Source organism: Vombatus ursinus, unplaced genomic scaffold (assembly GCF_900497805.2).
Source record: "Vombatus ursinus unplaced genomic scaffold, bare-nosed wombat genome assembly UNPS02014847.1, whole genome shotgun sequence".
NCBI classification, from domain to species: Eukaryota; Metazoa; Chordata; class Mammalia; order Diprotodontia; family Vombatidae; genus Vombatus; species Vombatus ursinus.
The window spans coordinates 15,429,802-15,453,658 of NW_020954625.1; the positions used below are offsets into that span (position 1 = coordinate 15,429,802).

General features: G+C 41.0%; 2 protein-coding genes across 4 annotated transcripts in view; one reads left to right on the forward strand and one right to left on the reverse strand.

Moving 5' to 3' along the window:
* The window catches only part of FAM13C (family with sequence similarity 13 member C), a 104,831-nt gene extending 100,367 nt beyond the window's left edge, over nucleotides 1-4,464 (forward strand). For all 3 annotated transcript variants that reach the window (XM_027840754.1, XM_027840756.1, XM_027840757.1), the window contains exon 14: nucleotides 2,732-4,464. In XM_027840754.1, the coding sequence (XP_027696555.1) occupies nucleotides 2,732-2,855 (124 nt within the window). In that variant the 3' untranslated portion in view covers nucleotides 2,856-4,464. The remainder of the gene's footprint in view (nucleotides 1-2,731) is intronic.
* Nucleotides 4,465-4,750: 286 nt separating this feature from the next.
* PHYHIPL (phytanoyl-CoA 2-hydroxylase interacting protein like) overlaps nucleotides 4,751-23,857 on the reverse strand; it is a 64,281-nt gene continuing 45,174 nt past the window's right edge. The window contains exons 2-5 of the mRNA XM_027840758.1: nucleotides 19,005-19,201; nucleotides 17,402-17,576; nucleotides 11,931-12,048; nucleotides 4,751-5,561 (exon numbers count right to left, since the gene is read on the reverse strand). Of these exons, the coding sequence (XP_027696559.1) occupies nucleotides 5,027-5,561; nucleotides 11,931-12,048; nucleotides 17,402-17,576; nucleotides 19,005-19,201 (1,025 nt within the window). The 3' untranslated portion in view covers nucleotides 4,751-5,026. The remainder of the gene's footprint in view (nucleotides 5,562-11,930; nucleotides 12,049-17,401; nucleotides 17,577-19,004; nucleotides 19,202-23,857) is intronic.

Sequence of the window (23,857 nt, forward strand, 5' to 3'; positions counted from 1 at the left end):
GGAGAGGGGAGAGAGAGAGAGAAGAGAGGAGAGGGGAGAGAGAGAGAGAGAGAGAGGAGAGACAGAAAGAGAGGAGAGGGGAGAGAGAGAGAGAGAAGGAGAGAGGAGAGAGAGAGAAGGAGAGAGGAGAGAAGGAGAGAGAGGAGAGGGGAGAGAGAGAGGAGAGAGGAGAGAAGAGAAAGAGGAGAGAGAGAGAGAGGAGAGAGAGAAAGAGAGAGGAGGGGGGGAGAGAGAGAGAGAGAAGGAGAGAGAGAGGAGAGAGGGGAGAGAGAGAGAGGAGAGAGAGAGAGAAAATATCCTTGCTGAAATGGCCATAGGGAGCGTGAGTATGCACATGGTGGTGTGTTGGTGCACACGTCTAAACCATGTTGTAAACATGGTACTCAACATGTCCTTGAGTTCTGACTCGCCATTTGAGCTGATTTCTGTGGCACTGTTTGCCCCCTGGTGGTAATGGGTTTGAACTTCATCATGGAACTTGACCCCCTTTCAAAGACTAGAGTCAGACATTCTGTAGTGATAGAAGAGGCGTGGTCCTCATCTTGAGCATGGGTCACCTGAGGCCGGGGGAGCTGCACACATTTCCCAAGATCCACAGCCCTCAGGGGGCCCAGCGCCCAGCCTAAGCCAGGGCTCTCCACCACATCACAGTGCCTTTGTGGGTGACTGGAAAAATTGGGGATAGTATTGAGGTTTGCTTTCACTGGCACCTTTATAGGGAAGGGTTTACCTTGATGGCAGTTAGCCCTAACAATGCATTACTTGAAAGTTTAAAACACTGTAATTTCACGTGAAGAGGTACTCTGCCAGAGCACATGTGTCCATACGTGCACATGTACACACACGGGCAGTGTCTCTCTTCGTAGAATGTAAGCTCCTGGAGGACAGGGAGTGTCACCGTTGCCTAGCCGTGGCTGGCTGGCACACAAAAGGTGCTTAATAAATGCTAGCTTGACTGGTAGAAGAGGACCCTCCTACATGGTGGCAGTAGTTCCCATGGAAGCCGCAGGAATTCTAGGTCTGGGTCCTTTTTTGGTCACAACGCTCTTGCTCTTTAGGCAAGAGAGCATCCAGATTTGGGGGGGGAGCACTTATTAAGTGCCTGCTGTGTGCCAGGCACTGTGTTAAGGACTTTACCATCTCTTTTTTTTTTCTTTCTTCTTTTTTTTTCTTTTTTAGGCATTGGGGTTAAGAGACTTGCCCAGGGTCACACAGCTAGTAAGTGTCAAGTGTTTGGTCTGAGGCCGGATTTGAACTCAGGTCCTCTTGACTTCAGGGCCGGTGCTCTATCCACTGCGCTACCTAGCTGCCCCCATATTATCTCATTTGATGGGATAGGGGTGAATTAGGGTGGTTTTCACTGAGGCTGGAAACAACAAGAACCCATCAGAAGTGTTGGCTGGCAGCAGGTGAATAGTGGCCACTCCCGGCTTCCACCTGGGCCTCTTACACCAGCTCTTCCTTGTGCCCCTTGGACTCCTGACTCCAGGGGACTTAGTCTAGAGGCCAGAATTTAAACTGAGTGACCTGAAACAATTTAGCATTTAGAGAAAACGAATCAGAAATGAGGAACCTTTCCGCCTAATTTTTCCTGTTAGTTGCTGCCCTATATTACTTGTGGTACATCAGATTTCAGTGAAGTGGGTGGTACTGTTCCATAGTAGAGGGTTAGATACTTTAAAAACCTAAATCTATTTGGGATATTATTTTAATTCTCTCAGCAATGGATGACCAAAGCTGGGAGTCGGTGATGTCTTACTGTCTACAGGAAAAATAGAAGTGGCCAGAGATAGAGAAGCATTTCCTGGGGGCTCTTTGACCTTTCTTAAATATACTGATAGTGACAGCTCTTTTTCCATATTTTCCTGATTGGTTACAGTGAGTGGTTCTGTGTCATCCCTGTTCTCCATTTCCAGGTCACAAATATAAAATGTTTTGCAAACAATTTACCATCGTAGCAACTGTTAGAACTCTAGCCTTCTGGGACCATGCAGCAATTGTTTGAATCTTGAAAACATTTCCTGACAACACAAATGTTTTGAGGGGAAAGCAAATAATTTTGCCAACAGATGTTACTACCCAAGTCTACTGTGAATGGAAGCATAAGCATATAAACCTTGGAATATGGAATAGAAAAGTTCATGCATATTCACACATCTATCTTTATCTGAATTGCTGTGTAGAAAGAAAAAATGACAACTTAGACCCTTGGAAATGACCTCACCCACAACACTATACAGTGAGACTAATGCACAAAGCAATAAAAATCTTGGCTGTTGAAACTAGACAGCTTAAACTTAGGTAACTCTATCTGTTTTTTTAAATGGTCAAATTAGGTTTTTTTGATTCTGTGGATAAATGTGTCATTATTTTTAGTTTATGATTTTAATGCCCTACCAATGTGGCACAAAATATTTTGTATAGAAAGCACAGGATTATAGTCCATAGCGCAGAATACGATGAGGAAGGGCCTAAAGGACATTTTCTTCTTACTCTGAGGGCAGGGCCTTCTGTTTCTGCACTTCCCTGTCCCCGTATTCTTGGGCCTGTGAGGATCCCCTGAGTAAACCAAGATAAATAAGCCCTAAGGAGGACTGCGTGGAAAGAAGGCAGGGCAGTGGCATCGTCCGTACCACTGAGTTGTCATCACATCTTCCCTGTCCTGTGGGTAGCCACCCCAAAGCAATCATTTGTGAACTGACGTGCCATGTCACCCTTTCTCCCCTTCCAGGAGCCCCCAGAAGGAAGATCGGCTTCCCATGGCAGATGAATACTATGAGTATAAGCACATAAAAGCCAAACTGCGATTACTAGAGGTTCTCATCAGTAAGCAAGATGTGTCAAAAACTATCTGAGGTTGTGGAAAAGTCCTGATTGAATTCTTCCAACGGAGGCAACTTTTCTCGCCCTCTCCTTCCTCCTGGGTCATTTTGAACACTGTATTCAGAAGCACTTTAAGCCACAGAATTAGCTGTGGATGAGAAAGGATGGCATTCGTGATATCACATGGATGGGAGAAATTGAGAAGGGCCCCTGTGGTCAAAGAAAAGGAGCCAGTGGGAGAGGAATCCCCAAGGATGATTTAGAACATTCCCAGCCCATCGAATTTTTTTTAAGGTTGATATTGACTTCAGTTGATAGAGTACTTACACAAATGTAGTGACATATTCTATTGTTGAGAGAGGTCACTCAGGAGGAAACCAATCCAATGTAGTTTCTTAAGACAAGCTCACGTTGACTGCATAAGGAGGAAGAGGGTGGTAAAGTTAAAACTCCTTTGGGGGAATAAAAAAGCAATAGAGGAGAAATTCTGCTTTTTCATACAGAAAGGAATAACATTGGTAGTAAAATAGTTAATTAAGCTTCTACTAGAAATTATTTTTTAGATAAGCAAAAAACCCACAGACATTCAATTGTCCTTTTATGTCTCCAGTACCTTAAAATAACTGACCTTAGAATAGGTGATGCTGATTTTTAATTTCTCTATTAAAATTAGCACCTTATTTTTGCCTTTGATTTGAAATTTTGTGTTTCCAATTACCAAAGCTCATTCTGACGGCATGCACTTTGTGAATTATCAAGTATTCTTTGTCTATACTTGCCAGATGTTTATATTAAAATAAAAATATTGCGTTCAAATTTGAAAATAGGTATTTTGGATAGCTCAGTGTCTGTAGCATATAACTGAATTGCTGGTTATGATTGCTAAGCTATTTGCTTCCTGGAACTCAGATTACCTGATTATTTTTCCATTGGAAATAGGCATTTTTCTCAATGTTCTACATGTAAATGCTCTAAGCTGGTGAGATCTAAGCATTTCCTCCCAAGCTGTGATTCTTGTCTCTGGGCAAAAGTTCATTTCAAAGCTTTGTGATTGTCTGTTCCATTATCTAACAAAATACAGGAAATGCTTGAGGGCAGTGAAGCCTTTTGAGAAGACCAGAGGGGAGGAGGCCTGTCACATCACATTGAGTATATGTTGTTCATGCCGCTCTGTATGAAAGGACACACTGCCATTTATTTTTGTTTTGGTCAAAAGTCTGTGAAATGGCAACACTTCCTTTGGTCTCAACCACATCTACAGTCTATAGTGTAGGTAATGTTTAAGCATGGTTCTGAAGAAATCCACATTTTCATAGTCTGGATGAGAAAAGTGTTGAGCACTCCACAAGTGGACTTTTCCATTTCCCTGGCTTGTTGTTTTCTGTGTATTGACTTTGGTATTTTATAACTTTTATGAATCAGAATAATTCTCCTTCGTAAACTTGTTTAATTGAAATCTGTCTCTAATAATAACAGGAACAGATACACAGCTACTTACTTGAGATTTACAAGCTATGTCTTTGATAAGGGGAAACGGTTTCATGACGTGTACAATTGCTATTAAAATGTAATCTATATATTCTATATGATTGTAAATATTTTATATAACAGTACAAATAAAATATTTTTCTATTATATTTATTATGTTGAAACACAGTAGTTGTTTCCTGTTAGCTAATATAAATAACATAAATAACACTGTCAAACAACAAGTTGGAAGTGCTGACGATTCTAGGCTTCAAGATTTTTAACTCATGCTGCAATTACAACCTCTCATGCTGTTTGGAGTTATCGCGATATATTTGTTCAGTAGATTAAAATGAATGCATATTTAAACAACATTTGTAAGCCATTAATTTGTATTCTGCTAAAGCTGCCTACATAGATTCGTTTTGTTACGTTCGGCAGAAAAGGATAAAGAAAAGACATTGCAGCATCTAGACAATAAACGAGTGAGCCCGAAGGAAACCTCAGGACCTTTTATCATCTAAGCAATGGGAAGGGAAGGGAAGGGGAAATACTAAAAGTGCTATTAAAGAAACTGTGAAACGTAGCTGACTGCTTTTGGTGACGGCGGCACGGACATGCTTCAGAGAACACCTGGCGATGAGAACGGACAACGGAGGATCAGATGCTCCTAGGGAAGGGCTGGAGGTGAAGGGAGGGCTGAGGAGGGCCGAGGAGAAGGAAGCCCGGGAGCGTGTTAACGTCCGACGCTAATATTGCAGGTTTTGCAGCTGGGATCTTTCTTTGCATTGGCGGTAGACAAGCTCATGAGCTGGTGACCAGTGATTTCTGCCACGGTGCCAAGGGAGAGATCCACAGGGTCAGTGTAAATAACTTCTAAAATGACATCCTGGGCATGGTGGTAAACCAGCACGCCATCTTCTTCAGTGCAGGTCAGAAATCTATTATCCTTAGAATTTAGCTGAGGGAGGCGCTGCTTACAGAATTCATCTCCTGGTGACCCAACAGGAGCGATGACAAGAATCACGTAATGGTACGCGGTGTACATACAGTAGAAGTCCCCAAAGTACAAGTTGGTATTGGGGTTAAAGAGTTTCTCTGCTGCGATCTCGAACCTGTATCTGCCATAAGGGGAATCTTGGGGAGGCTTCCCTGTATTGAACTCGGTGCTGCAGCTGAAGAAGATGCCCTCCAGCTTCCCGCTGATGGGAGAACCGTGGCTCCCACTGTTATCCTTGACGGAGGGCTGCATGGCATTCCCGTGCTGTTCTCTGCAAGGCAAGGAGGAGGGCACTATTTAGTGTCTGCTACTGCTAGCACCACTTAGCAGTAATTTTCACCACAGTGCTACTGGAAATATATAGCTCTGATTGCTATAGATGCCAAGTTGAGCCATTCACCTAGTGTGTATGTAGCTGGAATGGTCACAGAAACAATATCAAGAGCTGATAGATTGTTGTGAGTCTTACCAAGAGCTCTCTTTATTCTGATTTTTGTGCTAACCGGTTATCAAGAACAAAACTTTTTTCACTATCATATAGTTAATAGAATTCAACTTTACTATTAAAGCTAGAGATCCTCTACTGCAAAATGGAAAGACCTTTACTATGGTGAATTTCTATTTACCTGGAATCTAAGCCACCACCAAAAAAACTCCTGTCAGTTGGAATGACAAATGTCAGATAAGAGACTGAGGTCAAGTCCATTGTGCATCTTAGCTTCTGATCAAAACTCAACTCCTCAACATACCATAGGGTCACCATGGACTCAACCAAATCTATAAGTCATGTAAGATATGACAACAGTGCAGTAGAACAGATTTTTAGAAAACCTTTTGGGGATATCCTTTTTGGAATGGCTCCCATGGCCTAGGATAGATATGTCTCAAAGAAAAATATCCCCAATGTGGGGGCCAATCTTTTCCTTTTGATGTGGTTTATTATATCTTTTGAAATAAGTAAAATCTGGAGCCAAGAGCTTACTAAGTTGGGTGATCAGGTTTGCAATTACTACGTGAGGTAGAGCAGGGATTAAGATCAGAATGATGAAATCGAGTACAAAAAGAACGGCGTTATGTTCTGTGGTACTGGAAGCAATCCAAAGAGACGTGTCAGAAATATCTGGAGCAATGGAATCAAAAGGTGAGTAGTATGAAGGCTATCCCCCATTTAGACACACAGAATGTACCAAAAGTGTTGTGTCCTTGAAAATTTAAATAATGACAATAGTAATAATAGCTAATTATAGCGCTTCCTAGATGTCAGGCACTATGCTAAGTGCTTTACAATTATTATCCCACTTGATTCTCAAAATATCCCTGGGAGGGAGGGAGGGAGGGGCTGTTACCATCACCATTTTACACCTGAAGAAACAAGCAAAGAGCAGCTAAGTGACTTGCCCAGGGTCACACAGCTAGTAAGTGTCTGAGGCACAGTTTCCTGACCCAGGCCCAGTGCTCTAGTCACTGCACCACTCAGTGGCCTGCCATAGCTTTCATAGCTTCACATGGCACTCAGACTGATGGGACACCTCATATAAGCAGTGGAATGGTCAAGGGCACCCAGCTAGGACTGACGAGTGCCAAAAGCTGGAACAAGACAAATCAAGTCACATTGGCTCTCTCACACAAAGGATGAATGCTCCAAACTCTATCATGAAGGGGCCAGGCTCAAAGATCCCATAAACTCCATACTCCTTTGTATGCTATATTTAGATGTGTCTTTTCCCCCCACTGAGGTAGAAGCTCCATATACAAGAGGGTCATTTCTCATTTTTGGTGTTCTGTTGTGCATACAGTAGGTGATGACTATTTGCTGAATTTTAGACACAAAAGTACCACTACTTTGTAGGCTTACCTTGGTTATATTGACCCGGGGCACACTACAAGATCCCAAAGTCTTATCTGAGTCACCATTAAGTGAAATTATTTTTGGTAGTGGCTCCGCTATGGGTATTCGATTAGATTCTCATTGTCTGAAATTGGAGATTTGTGAATTCTTTCTGTTTTAACTGCAAATTCATCAGAATTCTCAGTTAATCAGAATAAAAAAGGTGTCTCCTTTGACTCAAACCAGGTTATCCTGGTTGGTTAAATGAGAATGGAGGCTTGAGAACTTACCAAGTTTTCAATCAACATTTAAAAAATCTATACTTTCAACAAAAAATAAGGCATGATTAAATATTTAATGGAGCCTGTTTGAGTATCCAGGACTTTTTGACATTCAGGTTTTCATAATTACAGAATAGGTGAACAAAGTTATCCACACTATATTCTTTAATTGTACCATGTCTTAACTGTCTAGATAATTTCAGTCTCTCTAAATTCTAGTTGATTCTAGACTAGAACAATATAGACCGAATCAATCATTTGTAAACATTATGGAGTGCCTACTGTGTGCCAGGCACTGTGCTAAACGCTGCCTTGAAAGAGGACGTGGAATGGTTTTCTAGCAGTCAGCCAATCAAAACTGGCCTTTCTCGTTTACAACTCTGCCTGACGCTTCATCCTTTTTAAAACAGCAACTTGATCACGTGGCACAAGTGTGCATAAAAAGCACATGGTGGATTTTCTACTATTACTAGCATCCACTAAAAAATAAGGAAAGTAACTTAGTCCACATCCCATAGAGGCAAACACTTTCTTTCGTTTTCCTTCTCTAATCGGGCCATTAAACACGTTTCCGTTGCTTTTTACGCAGCAGCAGGAGAAGCTTTCCTGCACTATACTGGGGGGTGCGCGGCCTTCGGCAGGCTCCTGCTGCGGCCTGAGCTCAGTCGAGCAGGGGACTCTGGCCGACTTCCGGGGCATCACGCTCCTTCCCCGGTGCCTTTTTGAGAACTCTGCCTGCCTGCCCTTGTTCGCTGTTCCCATTTCAGAACTGAAAAAATACTTCAAGGCCAAGTTCACCAGGACATGCCATTGCCTCTTGTGCCTCGGCAGCAGTGACACACAGAGAAGTTTGGGGAGCAGTTTAATCCACAGTAAGGGGGAATGAGCACAGGATTTGGAGTCAGAAGGCCTGGGTTCAAATCCTTAGGGCCACTGCCTCCTAGGGCCTTGGCTGTGGATTTAACGTCCTTGGGCCTCAATGTTCTTATCTGGAAAATGAAAGGGTTAAATAACAACTAATATATCACTGGATCATAGGTTTAAGGCTGGAAAGAACCTTTTTATAGGCTTTATTTCACAAATAAGGAAATTGAGGTTGTGATTTACCCAGTTTGAGGCAGAATTTGAACTCTGGTCTTCTTGACACCAAGCCCTTACACCCTTATCCACTGGGTCCCCTGCTGCCTATTTAGCATTCGGGCAGCGAGGGAGCACCACAGTGCCCAGAGAGCTGGGCCTGGAGCCAGAAAGACCTGACTTCAGAATCCAGCCTCAGACACTTAACTAGCTGTGTGATCCTGAGAAAGTCATTTTGCCTCTGTTTGCCTCAGTTTTCTCATCTGTAAAATGGGAAGCATAATAGCTCCTTCCTCCAGGGTTCTTGTGAGTATCAAATGAGTTAATTGTAATGCTCTTAGCACAGTGCCTGGCATGTAGTAAGCACTATGTAACTATTAGCTATTATTATTAATACTCATTTTTAGGTTTGTGGAGTCCTTTATGGGCTTCATCTCATTTCATCCTCATGCTGACCCTGAGGGAGGGGAACCAGATGGTCTCTAAGTCCCCTTTCAGTCCTAACTCTCCTAGTTGGCATCATCTGGCAGAGTCACTAAGTAGCCTTTGAGGTTCACTTCGTAATTGGGCAAGGGCCAGTCCTGGGTATGTGCAGTGCTCTGTCAGGTGGTGGCTTAGGGAGTTATCCGAGAGAACAGAAGACCTCTTCTACCCTAATTGTCTAGAATAACCTAAGTCCCAAAGGCGTAAACAAATCATTTGCTTAGCAAAAAAGGCTAGAGAAAGTAGATTCTGTCTAAGCAAATTTATTCCTTAGTTTTTTCTTAATTCCTTAGTCTTAAGCACTTTATTTTTTTGTCCTAAAAAAAAAATCTATTCTTTTAAATGATATTAACAGAAGGTAAAAATCCAGATGACATGTGTTCTACCTAGATTTTCTAGAAGATTACCTCAAGCATATTTAAGTTAAATAACAAAAATGATGCTGATTCTGGGATTTTATATGTGACATTCATGAGGAGTGACAGAATTCTTGCCATTTCTTAAGGCATGAACATTGTATCTGCCATCCTAGTGCCCAGAGCTCCCAGAAGGGTCAGCCTGCCCCCCCGGGCTACTGGCTTCAGCATGGCTTTGCTTCCAGGGGCCCACGGAGGACTTCTTGGCTGCTCTGGTGTACAAGTTTAGTCAAAAGAGCAGGTGAAGGCCTCTGTGGGTCGTGATGGATTTTTCTAGAACCATCCTCTACAACAAGGGCATGGATGACATCTGTTCAGGCTCTCAATAAGTGACCCCCTCCCTCCAAAAAATTCGCACCTTAGACCTCTTGATCCTTTTTAAAGCTCCCTTAAGAAATTTTGCAGTGCAAAGTATGTTCAGTATATTGCAACGAGATGTGATTTACATCAACTTTACAGCTATCATGGGAAGGCCAGCCATGTAAGCTTAATCCAGTAGTAGAAGGATCCTTTTGACTGACAGCTTATAACAAATGATAAACTTTCCTACAATTTTCTTTCTCATATTCTTAAGCAGTGTGCCACATATTAGATCTTGGCTTGTGAAAAGGGTTGAAACAGGTTGGGAGAGAAACCCCACCCAGAACTGAGCTGTAGGGTGTATGTCGTGGAGCAATACTGACCTCCAGTGGCTAGCAAAAATAACTATATTTGCATTACTTTCTGAGGAGTCAAAATTCAATTCTATGCCAAAGATTCTTTATCCTGCCTGTCATTCCAACTGTATTTCTTGTTAAAGGCAACAGCAATGACCAGATTGATTTTATAAATTTGACTCTAAACAGACATACAGAGTAACTCCTTTAAGAGGTATATTGCATAAAAACAAGATGGTTCCTAACTTAGAGTCATTCCTGGCCCAACTGTTGGCCAGATGTAATAACTGAAACATGTCACTGGCCACTCTTTGTTATTTACCATTCATCCCACTCTAAGGGAGAACCTTTAGCAGGTAAGAATATAGTGACAGCTCATCTAACAAAAGTTTTGATATAAATTTGCTAAGACCTAAAGCTGAAGCCTAAGTCCCTCTGCTTTTCTAATTTTCCTCACATGCCCCATGATTACAAGGCTCTGTTAAATGCTATTTCGGGATTCTCACTTAAGCAGTTCATCTCTATGGGTCTGTCACTCAAAGATCCTGGGAAAGTCTAGCTACTACCATTACTAATCATGTGTGATGGTTGTATGTGTGCCTTATCCCCCACTAGAATACAAACTCCACAAAGCATAGAACAGGGGTGGGGAACCTGCAGCCTCGAGGCCACATGTGGCCCTCTAGGTCCTCAAGTGCAGCCCTTTGGATGAATCCAAACTTCACAGAACAAATCCTCTTAATAAAAGAATCTGTTCTGTAAAACTTGGACTCAGCCAAAAGGCCACACCTAAGGACTTAGAAGGCCACATGTGGCCTCGAGGCTGCACATTCCCCACCCCTGGCCCAGATCGTTCAGATTGGGCTAAGAAATGTGAAACTATCAAAAGGAACACAGACCCTTAGCTGAGGGCATAGAACAAAGCTGTGGTCAGGCTGGGCTAAGCAGCTCTGGAAGCTGCAGGTTGGGATCGTGGGCTAAGCTCCTTCTCCACTCCCCAAATGTGGTTTCACTTGAAAATCCACATTCAAATACTGGGAAGCAATTCGCTCCTACAATGAACACATCACTAAAAACGTTAGAAAATGTCCAAAGGATTGAATCTTTGGCCTGCTTTTCTAAGGATTCGTTTGGCTTCCGTGGTAACTAACCATTGTCAACCTTTAGGAACATGAATCAAATGGATGTTTGAGGGTTCAGAGGCAGCCAAGAGAGCGTGACCTGTAGAAGACACAGGTATGGAAGGTAAGGAAGGGGATTTCAAGGTGCTAAGAAACCTGCATGTCCTAGTTTTCATGTGATTTCATCATGACTGCAGCACAGAACTGACTGTCTAATTTTCTTGTTTTCAATGTCTATAAGAGACTAAAAAAAGGCTTAAAGGTTAAATGTTTGGCAGAAGAAAAAGTGGAAAGGTGTGGGTGAGATGGCTAATCTGTTAATAGAGGCACAGATGCTCCCTGACCAAGAACACACGCAGCAGCATTTGTGGGATGGCAGCCAGGCCAGGGACCCAAAGACCGCACACTTTGGAGGCCTTTACAGACGGACGAGTCCAAACACAATTAGGTATTTGAAAATACAAAATGTAAAAGGCCACTTAATCATACGAGCAATGGGTTATATCAGGTTAGAATTTCAAATACAATTTTATTCATTTAATTCTTGTTCAAGTTCCCATGTGCTTTTATTTTCCATGCTAATTAAATTGCTGAATGGAACTTCTGGGGAAATGGTTCTGTTTTAGTCTTTTTCCTTTCTGAATTCAAAATAAACAGAATATAATTTTCTGTGCACACTTTGGACTAGGCAGGCTCTTTTCTTGTGCACGAATTATATACATGCTAAATCAGGTGACATTTAAGTTACTCTCTCAAAATGATACTCTTGGGTTCTTACCGGATGTAGTCAAAGTATTCTTTGTGCTGATTACGATAAAAAACGGTGAATTTAAGCATACGTCCTGCAATCACTTCAGCCTTTTCTAAGAGTTGTGCTAAGTGAACTTTGGAATAATCTGCAAAAAAGAAGACAGTATGTCGTTAAAACTCTGACCTGAGACTTAGACTTTAATGAACTGAGGAAAATTCTGTTTCACCCTTAGGGAATAAGAATAAAACTATGATTACATACTCTGTAGGAAATAAGAAATCACTGTTTCTTTATTGGTGCAGTGGATAAGGCACCTGGCCTGGAGGCAGGAAGGCCCATCTTCCTGAATTCAAAATTTGGCCTCAGACACATACTAGCTGTGTGACCCTGGGCAAGTCACTTAACCTTGTCTGCCTCAGGTTTCTCATCTGTGAAACGAGCTGGAGAAGGAAATGGCAAACTACTCCAGTATCTCTGCCAAGAAAACCCCAAATAGGGTCACAAAAAGTTGGACGTGACTGAAAACTACTTGACAATAACTATATGTGTGTAAACATGTCTATATACACACATAAATATACATATGTACACACACACACGTGTCTGCATATCTATCCACAATGGTTTTGTTAAGAATGCAGCTACGGCAAGGACGCTTCACTACCCTGAACAGACAACCTTGAACAAGCCACTTGCCCCTTTGGGAGAGTAGAATTAGGTAAACCCTATGGTTCTTTCCAACTCTATTATGTCCTGCTCCCGTGAGCTGTGTAGACTGTCTTTATTTTCACTCATGGAGATATAAAGACCCCCAAATGAAAATCTGGAGAAGGAGAGTTTAGGAAGGTAGCTCATAGGATCATAGGTTTGGAGCTCAAAGGGACCTCATGCAATCTAAGTCATGGCAACTGGTCGCGTATGGCCATTTACTGAGTTGCTAATTTAAATGAAAATCTAAAAAGCGTGATATGAGATGAGCTGATTCATCATCATCTCTTATATACTTTACAGTACAGTCTTACAAAACTTTACAGTTTTTAAAGAACCTTCTCATAATTAAAGGATCTAATTTGATCCTTTTAACAACCTTATGAAGATAGGTGGGGCAGATAATATTCCAATTTAACAGAAGAAACTGAATTTTATAGAATGACTTGTCCCTGGACACACAGTCAGAAGTATTTGAATGAGAAATAGAACCTAGTTCTGATTCTCTTGGTACTCAAGGTTCCTGAAGGGCTAAAGTCCTTGGTAAGCAGTCTGGTTCTGTTCACCAACTCAGTATTCTGAGAGCTTTTCTGAAGTAATCAAAGGGGGCAGTTAGGTGGCGCAGTGGACAGAGTACTGGCCCTGGAGTCAGGAGGACCTGAGTTCAAATGCGGCCTCAGACACATAACACTTACTAGCTGTGTGACCCTGGGCAAGTCACTTAACCCCATCGCCTAGCCAAAAAATTAAAAAAAAAAAAAAAGCTTAAAAAGCTTGAAGTAATCAAAGTCTTGTACTGATGAACAATAAGAAACAATTTGGTCCTTTGAGATTTTAGACTTTTTTCCAAAACAAAGTTCCCCAAGACTGTTGTGGGGATCATAGAAAAAGGACCGAGAGGCACAAACTGTTTGAAATTCAGATACCAGTTATATCTGATAAACTCTAGCTGAACATAATGGAGTGACATGGTTTCATTTAAATCATTTTTAATGATTCCAAAATAGTCCAAGCTCAGTACTAAGTAGCTAAAACAGGGATCAAGATGTCACAGAAATGATGCTTATGGTTATCCCACCAATGATGATCTGGAAACTGATCAGTACATTTGCCAGAAACTCTCCCTGGGAGAAACTGTCTTCTTCCTAGGAATTCCGGAAGGACTGAGGCCAACCTGAGAGAGCTGTGCTCCATTTCTATATGGATGACTTTTATTTATGTTCTGATGAGCACTGGGCATGCTTTATATGAGGTACAAGATTCCAGGAAGACTTCTATCCCAAAACTTTCAGGGTTAAACCTGATGTGTTGGAAAGAATAAAATGTTATGTTCCAGAAAATGAATTCAAATGACATTTTAAACCTTCTGAGCTGAAAAGGGCATTAAGACACCATCTCTCTTGATGCTTTTTAAGCAGTATGTGTTTGCACACCTGCAGACAGAGACATATTTATTCTTTCCCTGACCTCTTAGGAAATGACGTATCATTACTTTCTCTGAGAGGCTCTTTGATGATCAACAACTCTCAAGGTTATAAACCCATCGCTAGCACATGTCATAGAGCAGCTCATTGATAAATGTTCATTGAACAAAATCCTTCAATTGAGTATAAGAGCTGTTTTTCCTTTTTCCTTCATCAGAGATAAAAGAACAGTAAGTTACCATTTTCTGTATATGTACATAAATAATGACAATATATAAAAGAAACATTTTTTTTCTATTCAAAGATGATTATTCTACTCATTTCCAGGAATAATAATCTCCTTATAGAATTAATAAAATAACCAAATTCAAAGCATTTGAATTCTATCCCCTGAAATATACACTGCGTTTTAATGTATTTAAGCATGTGGGAGATCTGCCCAACCTGGTTGGTTCTCCAAGGTTGGGGAACAATAGATTAACCAAACCCACTGCATCCTCACACACCTGTAAGGCTACATGTCTACAAACATCCTCTTTGATTATTTGATTTAATTGCAGACCCTTTCTATTTAAAAATCATGAGTTCATTCAACCAAGTCAATCAGTAACTGATTTGATTTTGTAACCCTGTCCAACCTGAGTCACTCATATTCTCAGCACACTGAGTTAGAGGCAACAGAATCACTTAAGATCCACAGGTTCCATGTTTTGAGCTGGCAAACCAAAAACTTGGGGGACAAAGATGCAATTTTTTGGTTTGGAATAAAACTTAATATTCAGTAACTGACTTAAATTCATTTTAAAGAAGGAAAAACAAAATATATTTTTCCCTTTACTGTATTCAGTTTGTGCATTCAATCTCCCCCGAAACCTGTGTATAAAACTCATTTCTTGTGGTTCCTTCCAGCTCTAAATTCTAGCTTTCTTGTGGTCAAAACAGTAAGAGAAAAAAAAAATAGTCCATCTGTAAGAATTCAGCCCAGAGCTTAAATGTGATGAGACAGGTCTTAACCTGATGAAGAAAGGGCTGTTTAGTAAATGTTAGTTGAACTAAAGAGGTAGTTATTGAGTCTGAGGCTCAGAAGGAGGAGACTATATTGGAATAAAGGAGAAACAGGCATGCACTGGGTCCAGAATTATGCAAGTAAATATAAGGCCACCCCAGTGGGAGAGAAAGCTAGTTTTTCTCTGTTCAGCATCAGGGCTCAGCTGGAGAAAGTTGCTAGGCAACCTGAAATTGGCAAAAGGCATGCTTTTTAGTGGCATTTCTACAAGCTCCTCAATGTTTAAATACATGCACAACCTCTCCTGACAGTTCCTTGTTGCAAACAACAGACAGGACAAAGAAATGATGAGGGAAACCTCACAATTAAGCAGCACGAGAGGACAACAGACACTTTACAGGGAGTGGCATCTCAGCATCCCCCATAACAGCTAGCATAATGCTTTACATTTACTAAGGACTCAAACAAATCTGTTAACTCTCAATAAATGTAGGAAATGGTGGCATTTTTTATCCTCCAGGGGCTGGATTATCTCCACTAGAGAAAGGCTTGTCTCCCAATGCTGGGTGACCAGGCCTCGGTTTCCTTCGCTGGCGTCGTTACCCACATCACAGCCCCTGGGTTCAGGGGCAAGCACCCAAGCACCGTCCTGCGCCTGCTCTCCCTCTTTCGGTAATTTCTCATCAGCTCCCGTGGGTTTAGCCATCTTCTCAATGTAGATGACGCCCAGATTTCTCTATCCAGGCCCGGTCTCGCCCTGATCTGTAGACCCACATCAACAACTGCCTACTGAACTTTTCAAATTGGATGTTCCGGGGAAAATTTAACCTCCACATGTCCCAACCGAGCTCATTATCTTCCCCCAAGCCATCCCCCCTCAGACTTCCCTGCCTCTACCTTCACAACGTCTCAGGTCTGATCCCACTTGTGGCCATTCCCTTCGTTCCCTCCTCGCCTCTCACCTGGACTATCCCAACAGCCTCCACAACAGCCTCCAGCCTCCAGGCTTGCCCGACTCTAGTCCACCCTCCCCACAGCAGCAACAGTCCTTTTCCTTATGCACAGCTCTGACCCTGGAACTTCTCTTGCCTGGAGGATCAAATAGGCACTACTCTCTTTTGCTTTTCAAGCCCTTCACAACCTGATCCCAATCTAGGGACATTTCTTCCCTTCACAAATGTTGTTCTTCTGATCGTCGTCGTTGTTGTTTCTATCCAGCCAAGCTGGCCGCTCTGCTCTTCATCCATGATGCTCCCTCTCCCACTTCCAAACCTTTGCTCTGGCTGTGCCCCATGCCAGGAATGCCCTCCCTCTTCACCTCCACCTCCCAGGGTTCTTCTCTTCCTTTCCGATGCAGCTCAGGCCCCATCTTCTGCATGAAGCCTTTCCTTCTCTTGTCCTCTATTCCAAACTACATTATATGTAACTACTTTGTACATATGTGTGTTTATTCACTCGATTACTAAATTTGTCTTCCCTGCTGGAATATCAAGACCTTTCAGGAAGAGGTTGTTGGATTCTTTGTACTTGTGCCCGCAGTGGCTAGTGCAGCGCCTGGCACATAGTAGGTGTCTAACAGGCACCTGCTGACTGGCTGACCATGCAGATCACTGCTTTGTCACTGGCTCGGCGGTAGCTGGCCTTCCATTTTTCTAGTTCTATTTTAAAAGCCAGAAACATTTGGGCAGACTCACTTGTTCTACAGTGGCTAGCAAGAAGCAGCGGTTACAGGAAGGAAATGAGCACTTATGAAGCCCCTACTATGTGCCAGGCATTGTGCTGAGCACTTTACGAATATGATCTCATTTAATCCTCACAACAGTCCTGGGAGGGAGGTGCTATTACTATCACTCCCATTTTACAGAAGTAAGTGTCCAAGGCTGAATTTGAACTCAGATCTTCCAGCACTATGTGTACTGCAGCACCCCTGAGCTTCCTTACAGATATTGAGAAGGAAGAGACCTCAGAGGAAACTGAAAATGAAGAAACTTATTTCCCCAACAATATGAAACCCAGCAAATACACTGAAAATAGTTTCATTTCCAATAGTCTTTTTTTTTTTTTTTCAAAATATTTTAACATTTTGTACCTAAAAGCCAAAGGAAGAACAGGGCTAAAAAGCAAGCTCTTTTATACATGTTCTTACTGCTAAGACCCTCTAATCAAGAGAACATGCATCACCTTGCTGTAAAATGCTGTTAAGGTAAAAAAAAATCACTGCAATATTTAGCAGCACTTGCAGGAGGTAAGGGAATCTCTTTTTTCTTCTGTAATTAGTTTTCTAGTAACTCCTGAGGCCTCTCTGACCTCACCCCCTTTCTCCTCCCCTCCCCACCCTCATACACACACAGTGGTCTTACCCGCTGTGCAAAATTCGATGATTTCACTCCACTCCGACACAACATAATCTCCATCCACCTGCTTTGAGGCTGTCTGCACTGCGACTGTGTATTCGGTCCGTGGGCTCAGGAACCAGTGTCCACGCACAGTCATGGGCAAGGGGACAGCTTTGGCCACCAATTTGGTGGGAACATCCTACGACAAGAAAGACAACATCATAAAAATGACATGAATCCCAAGAGTTCTGGAAGTTTAGAGCTGTAAGAGAATTCACAAAATCACCTAGAGTGGTTTCATTTGGAAGATAATGAAATTGAGGCCCAGTAAGGCTGTGACTTACCCAAGGTCACACAGCTAGTCAAGAAGAGGAACCACACTGATAGGAGGAAATACTTAAACACCAGCCTACGAAAGATGCTTAGCATCAGAAAGAAGCTTAACTTGACCCTTCAAAAAGGCCGAGGTCTTGTCCAAGTCATCGGCAGAGTAAGAACGAGAAGCCAGTTTTAGATTTCTACTCCTAGCTTCTATCCACTATCCTGACTATGAAGATAATTAAGACATTCGGTCACTGAGTTTAAAATGTTTACATCTTTGTAAATTATCTTTAAATTGCTGAAATAAAATCATCTCTCTGCTTAAAGCATTTCTTAGTTTGTACTATCCAGTGACCATCATGATAGTTCGTCAATGAACATGTTCTGAAGGTTTTGAAAATTTTATTTTTATAACTCAGTTGCTGTTGATATCTTTTATTTTTATACTGCACATATACACACATGCATACATATACTTCTGGATTTTTCCTTCTCCTTCAAGAGAGCTATCACTTACAAACAAATTCTTTTTAAAAAATAAGATTTTAAAAAATCAGTAAAACAGATGAACGTCTAAAACTTCTGATGTCTTATATCTGAGATCTTCACCTTTGCAAAGGAGCAGAAGGTGTCTTTGCATATCTCTTCTTTTTCTATTTTTAGCTTCTCTTTTTTATACTTTTAAAATTATTTATTTAGTATTTTTATTTTACCAATTACAAGTAAAAACAATTAACATTAGTTTTTAAAACTTCATCAATGAATATTTTGCATACAGAGGATGAGTCATGCTTCCAGCTTAAAAAAGTATATATTTTTTTAAGTATGGGAAACATTTTTTAACCTAGGAAGTATGGTAAAATGAATTTTCTCACCTTTATTCAACAGAGTACATTTGTAACAGAACAAAGTTTCTGTTTTCCAAACAAATATATGGGTAGTGAGGGGCTGAACCTGCTGATTTCATATTTCCTATGTGACCATGATTATTGGAGAACTGGGAATCTGACCTTCTTTCTCCCCTCTACTTTCAGTTCACATATCACCTTCATAATAAAAGGGGAAATCAAATCAACAGGTTTTCCTTTATCCTAAAAACATGCCCTTTGCTTGGTTTGTTTTTAATGCATTTTGCTTATTTCTCCCCCTCTCAATAATATGTCAGGTCCATCCAGATATTAAGGGCCACTCTCCTTTTAGAAAGCATTCTTCCAAAAGCCTTTGATAATTTAACATTCATTTACTGTTTACATTTGAAAAACAGCTCATCCTTTTACACGGCTGAGATCCACTGGCATCTATTTACCTTGTGTTTAAATTTGTTAGAATTTTTGTTCTCTTTCTTGTTCAGGTCAATGAAATAGTGTGTAATTCGGTCCTTTGATTTGGAATCCATTTCCCACAAAATCTTGAAGGAATCACATGTGATATTACTAATTTTGATGTTGTGTGGGACTGGAAGCTCCTCCATTTCTGCTATGCCACTGTCTTGGGATTTGTTTCCTGTAGGACAATAAGCATAGGAGACATTAAGTATGCATCGCTTGTCAAAGGCAGAATTTTGGAAAATAACAGTAACTGACATTTATCTAGTACTTTACATATGTTTTAGCATTTGGGCCCCACAAGCACCCAGTGAGGTAGGTACCATCGCTATTATTATTATTGTGAGAAAACTGGACTTCCCTGAGATTAGGTGACATTCCGTGGCAATATAGCTAATAAATCTAAAAAAACAGACAAACCAAGATTTAAACTCTCGTCTCCCTGGCTCCAAGTCCATCACTCTATTCACTGTGCCATAGTGCCTCCCAAAGTAAGTTCAGCCTCAACCATCTGCAGGCTTTAGAGCTAGAGTTGTTTCTTTCCAGAAGAGCAGGAATGATTCTCCAAATCCAGAACTTTGGAGCTGTAAGGTGCCTGAGGCACCATCGAGGCCAATGCTTACCTGAATAAGAAGCCCCCATATGATGCCCCCAGCGAGGGGCGATCCAGCCTTTGCTTTGGCTTCACTTAGTCATCTACCTTCTCTTAGCTTGTTTCTCCTGTAACATTTACGGAATGATAAAACACAAATTGTATGTAGATGATTTGCAATTTCATGCAAATCCCCATTCTCTGCCCTTCATTTTATATGGAAATGTTCATGTTTAAAACTGAAAAAAGAGATAGATGCAGCTAGGAATATTGTTTGTGAACTCAGAACTGTTTCTGTCCCTGCAAAACTAGCTGGCCCATATGGGAATTAAATGTATAAGCAAGGACTCACTAATGACAGGTGCTTACTAAAGGAGAAGCCTTGGTCAGGTCCAGGTTGGACTCCAATTCTCCAACAGATCTTGACCCCCTCCTTCCAACAATGCAGATCACAACTCATCCAAGCCTGCCCTTCCTGTATATCTCTCATTGGAGTCTTCCCAAAAGTTTGTCAAAGGGCACTTGCCCAGTGGGCCGGGGTACTTCCTCATGCTCTCCTGACATCATGATGCTTCCAACAGAACAACCATGCTGTCCACTGGTTATCCTTAATTCGTACCACTTGGGTGACTCATCTTTTTTGATGAGCTTTTTTGACATCCCTTACAGCTCTTTTGAGAAATTCATTATTTACAATGGGCTGTCACCTACTAGCACCCTCTATGGGCCTACCCATCTCCCCCTGGGTGATCCTCAATCTCAATTCTTTAGCGACTGCAGTGTTCCATGGCTCACAGCCATATACCATTGGGACAATATTTGTATTGAAAAGGTAGCTCTTTGTTCAAAGAAAAGCTTGGTGCCATTCAAAGAATGATGTAATTTTTCAAGGCAATCCAGCCTGCTCCAGTCGTATTCAATTCTGAGCACACACACAGACACACAGACACACACACATGTATGTGTGCTCAGTCACTTCCACAATGGCAAAAAAGTGGTTTATTGTCAATGTTTGCCCATTCCCTTCTAATACCTTCATTGCTACATTCGTAAATTATTCTTACAAGAGTTTTATATAGATGGAAAACAGGCATTTGGGTCAGAAGTCAGATGTTTTCTTCAGTCATGATCCTTAATAATAACAAGGTCTGAGATGTTTCCCTATGCTTTTTGCTATTCTCTTTTCTTTCGGATAACCTGAGAATCAGTCCTCATTGCCCTCATCATCGTGCTGCCTCTGGTACTGCCATCTGGATACATTTGGTTTATTCCCATTTCTTTGTCCATCTTTATTTCCTTTGGTACTATTAGGAAACACAACTGGAGCTGTGATGTTAGTACCCAAGCGTGGGGGTTTCACCGTTCTTAATAGAAAATGCTTCTGGGCAATAAAAATTGAATGCAACCATGACTTTTATTCACTCTGCCATTCCATTTACCAAAATGTAACCCAGGAATCCAAACTAAAAGATTGATCTTTGAGACATGATTCTTCCAATACTCACTGTTTCCATGTTTATTGCACATCACAAGAGTGACACACTTATTTAACTGCATAATAGATGATGAATATAAACACATATTTAACTTTTAATATATATACATTACTTTTCAAAAATGAAATGCTTTCAACAATTTGTTTTCAAATTATTCTTACAGTCCATGGAATGGAAAGTCTGCCTTCTAATTTCCGCATGGTTACTAAATTTGAAAAATTTTCCTGACATAAATGAACAACAGGATTTTTCCATGCCAACAGGAAAGAACTCTAGGCGAAAAGAATGCCAGCTGGTGTTATTTCCAGGGCTCCCTAAAGGTGGCACCAAGGAGACAGCAGAGCACCACAAAGAGGCAGTCCAATAGGATGAGTGTGCCAATTGAGATGAACAAAGAAGGCCTAAGGGGAAGACCAAAAGAAAATAAGAAGGAAAAAGGATGGCAAAGAATAGGAGAGGGAGAAAAAAGCTGGCAATAAAATGGAAAGAAAATTCCTGAGCAAGAAGAAGACAAGTGTTTTCTTTCTTGGGTATTTCCTTTTCTTGGCTCAAAGGAGACTGGACATAGCCTTGCTTTCATTCTCCAATTAATACAGTTTATACAAAGTGATACTTACAAGAGCTGACTGAGCAAGGACATTAAAGAAAAAATAACTAAGTCTACCTATATGTGAAGCCCACATGCCCACCTACTCCTCTTTCCCCGGTATTGTATTACTTTACCTGACAGCCCATCTTTTCCATTATTTACTTTCATTGTAATAAAGCAAACTGACAAATTGAATTGTAGTCTAACTACATTTCTGCAGCTTGTGGATTTTTTAAAAGACAAAGCCCGAGGCTGTGTGTATGGTACCTGAATGTTTCTAATTCCAAGTAACTGACTTGTACATCTGGTGCTTTACTTTACACATGAAGTGAGCGAAGAGATCACAGGGGATGTCTTGACTCGTGCCTGAATTGGATTTAAGTGAAGCAGAGTTATACAAAGTCGTCAGCCTCACTCTCTCTTCCAGAGCCATCCAAGTCCAGTGACAAGACAAAAGTCAGGACGACTGGCAATGGTCTCAGTGCTCCACAGTGCCTGCTTCAGGGGCCTTCATGGCCGTTAGAGCAAATTGTTCTTATCCACCCATTCTGCTGGGGTAAGTCTTCACATGCTTGGGGTGGCTCTGAGAAGGTGTATCATGTGCAGTGGCCACACCCCAGGAAAAAGCATCTTAGTAGATATGCTAAACCAGGCTGAGGGTAACTGACAGGCCTCAAACCTGTCCATGAGTGAGGGGGGAAGAGTTAACTACAGTGACATGACATGTACTAGGTCACATACCCAATAAAAGTCAGAACTGAGGGCGAGTCCTCATTAGCACTACATTTCCAATGTGAGTTTTCCATAGCTGGATACATATAACAGAAAATGGCCAGTGGTTGCCCCATATTCTGATTAGGACAAGTGCTTCCCAGCCCCCAAATACACAATGAAACCTTTTCCTGATCTCTTCCTGAAAGCACTGTCTGTTAAAAGGTGAGTCCATCTGGTTGGGTTTTGACCAGAACCTTTCTTCCTCCATACCCCATTCCCATCTGTTCCCTTAATACAGCATGAGCTAATACCCTAGGGGTTGGCTTACTTAATTTAATATAGGCAGAGAAAAGTTCAGTCAAAGGAGAAGATACCTTAAGTAAACTCATTCTGAACTAAAAAACTTTAGAAACAACTCTGAATTTTATGATCCCTTCTTCATTTTTAGAATAAAGGCATAGCTCACATAAATTTATCCTAATTATTTTATAAACAAACCCCACCTCACACGGAAACCCTCGATATAATGACGTCTGGCCAATCGTTCATTTAGAACATTGCTTTTATGGAACCAACCTCCCCTGGGTTTTAATAAATGCCCTCTTTTCACTAAATCAATTAACTTTAGATAAGACACTTTTGTATTTTGACTACAGAAAGTATTTAGTGGCTATCCTACACAAAGCATAATAGGAAATCCATTCATTTTGAGATGATTATGTCAAGAACTATGTCTTTTAGCTATTGCTCGAAAGGTTAATTTAGAATGCTAAAACAGACTAGGCTGATGAATGGGAAAAACCTTCTGCCATAATGATTTAAAAATAATGATAATAATAAGTACTTATGTGGTGCTTTAAGATTTTCAAAGTGTTTTTATAAATATTATCTCATTTTAGCCTCAGAACAATGCTGGGAGGTGCGGACTATTATTTTTCCTATTTTACAGATGAGGAAACTCATCTATAGCTTATGTAATTCAATATTTGATATTTAGAGATCATCTATGACTGATAAAAGTAACAAAAATATGTATTTCAAGCTATAAAATTTATGAAACAGGAATTCCAATATTAGTATCTCACTATCTATATAATATATTATTATTCATTTGTCTTCAATTAATAAACTTTCATTTCAAGCATAATTGTAGCCATAATGTTTTTATTTGTTGACGTATGATTCTGATTTCTGTAGATACACTTCTAGCATCAAAAGTACTGAATATAAACTTAGCAGCTGAGGTGTCCATAAAAGTCAGTATAAATGGTGGCTTCAAATGCTTTTGAAACCATCTAGAAGGCAAAAATGGCTTTTGGGAACAAACATTTCAAATACACCCTTTCTAACCATAGCAATTATTGCAAATAAGGCTGCAAGCATTACTGAAGCTGACTAATAGTACTTTATGTGGCTCCTTTTTCCTGTGGAACTGAAATCGCC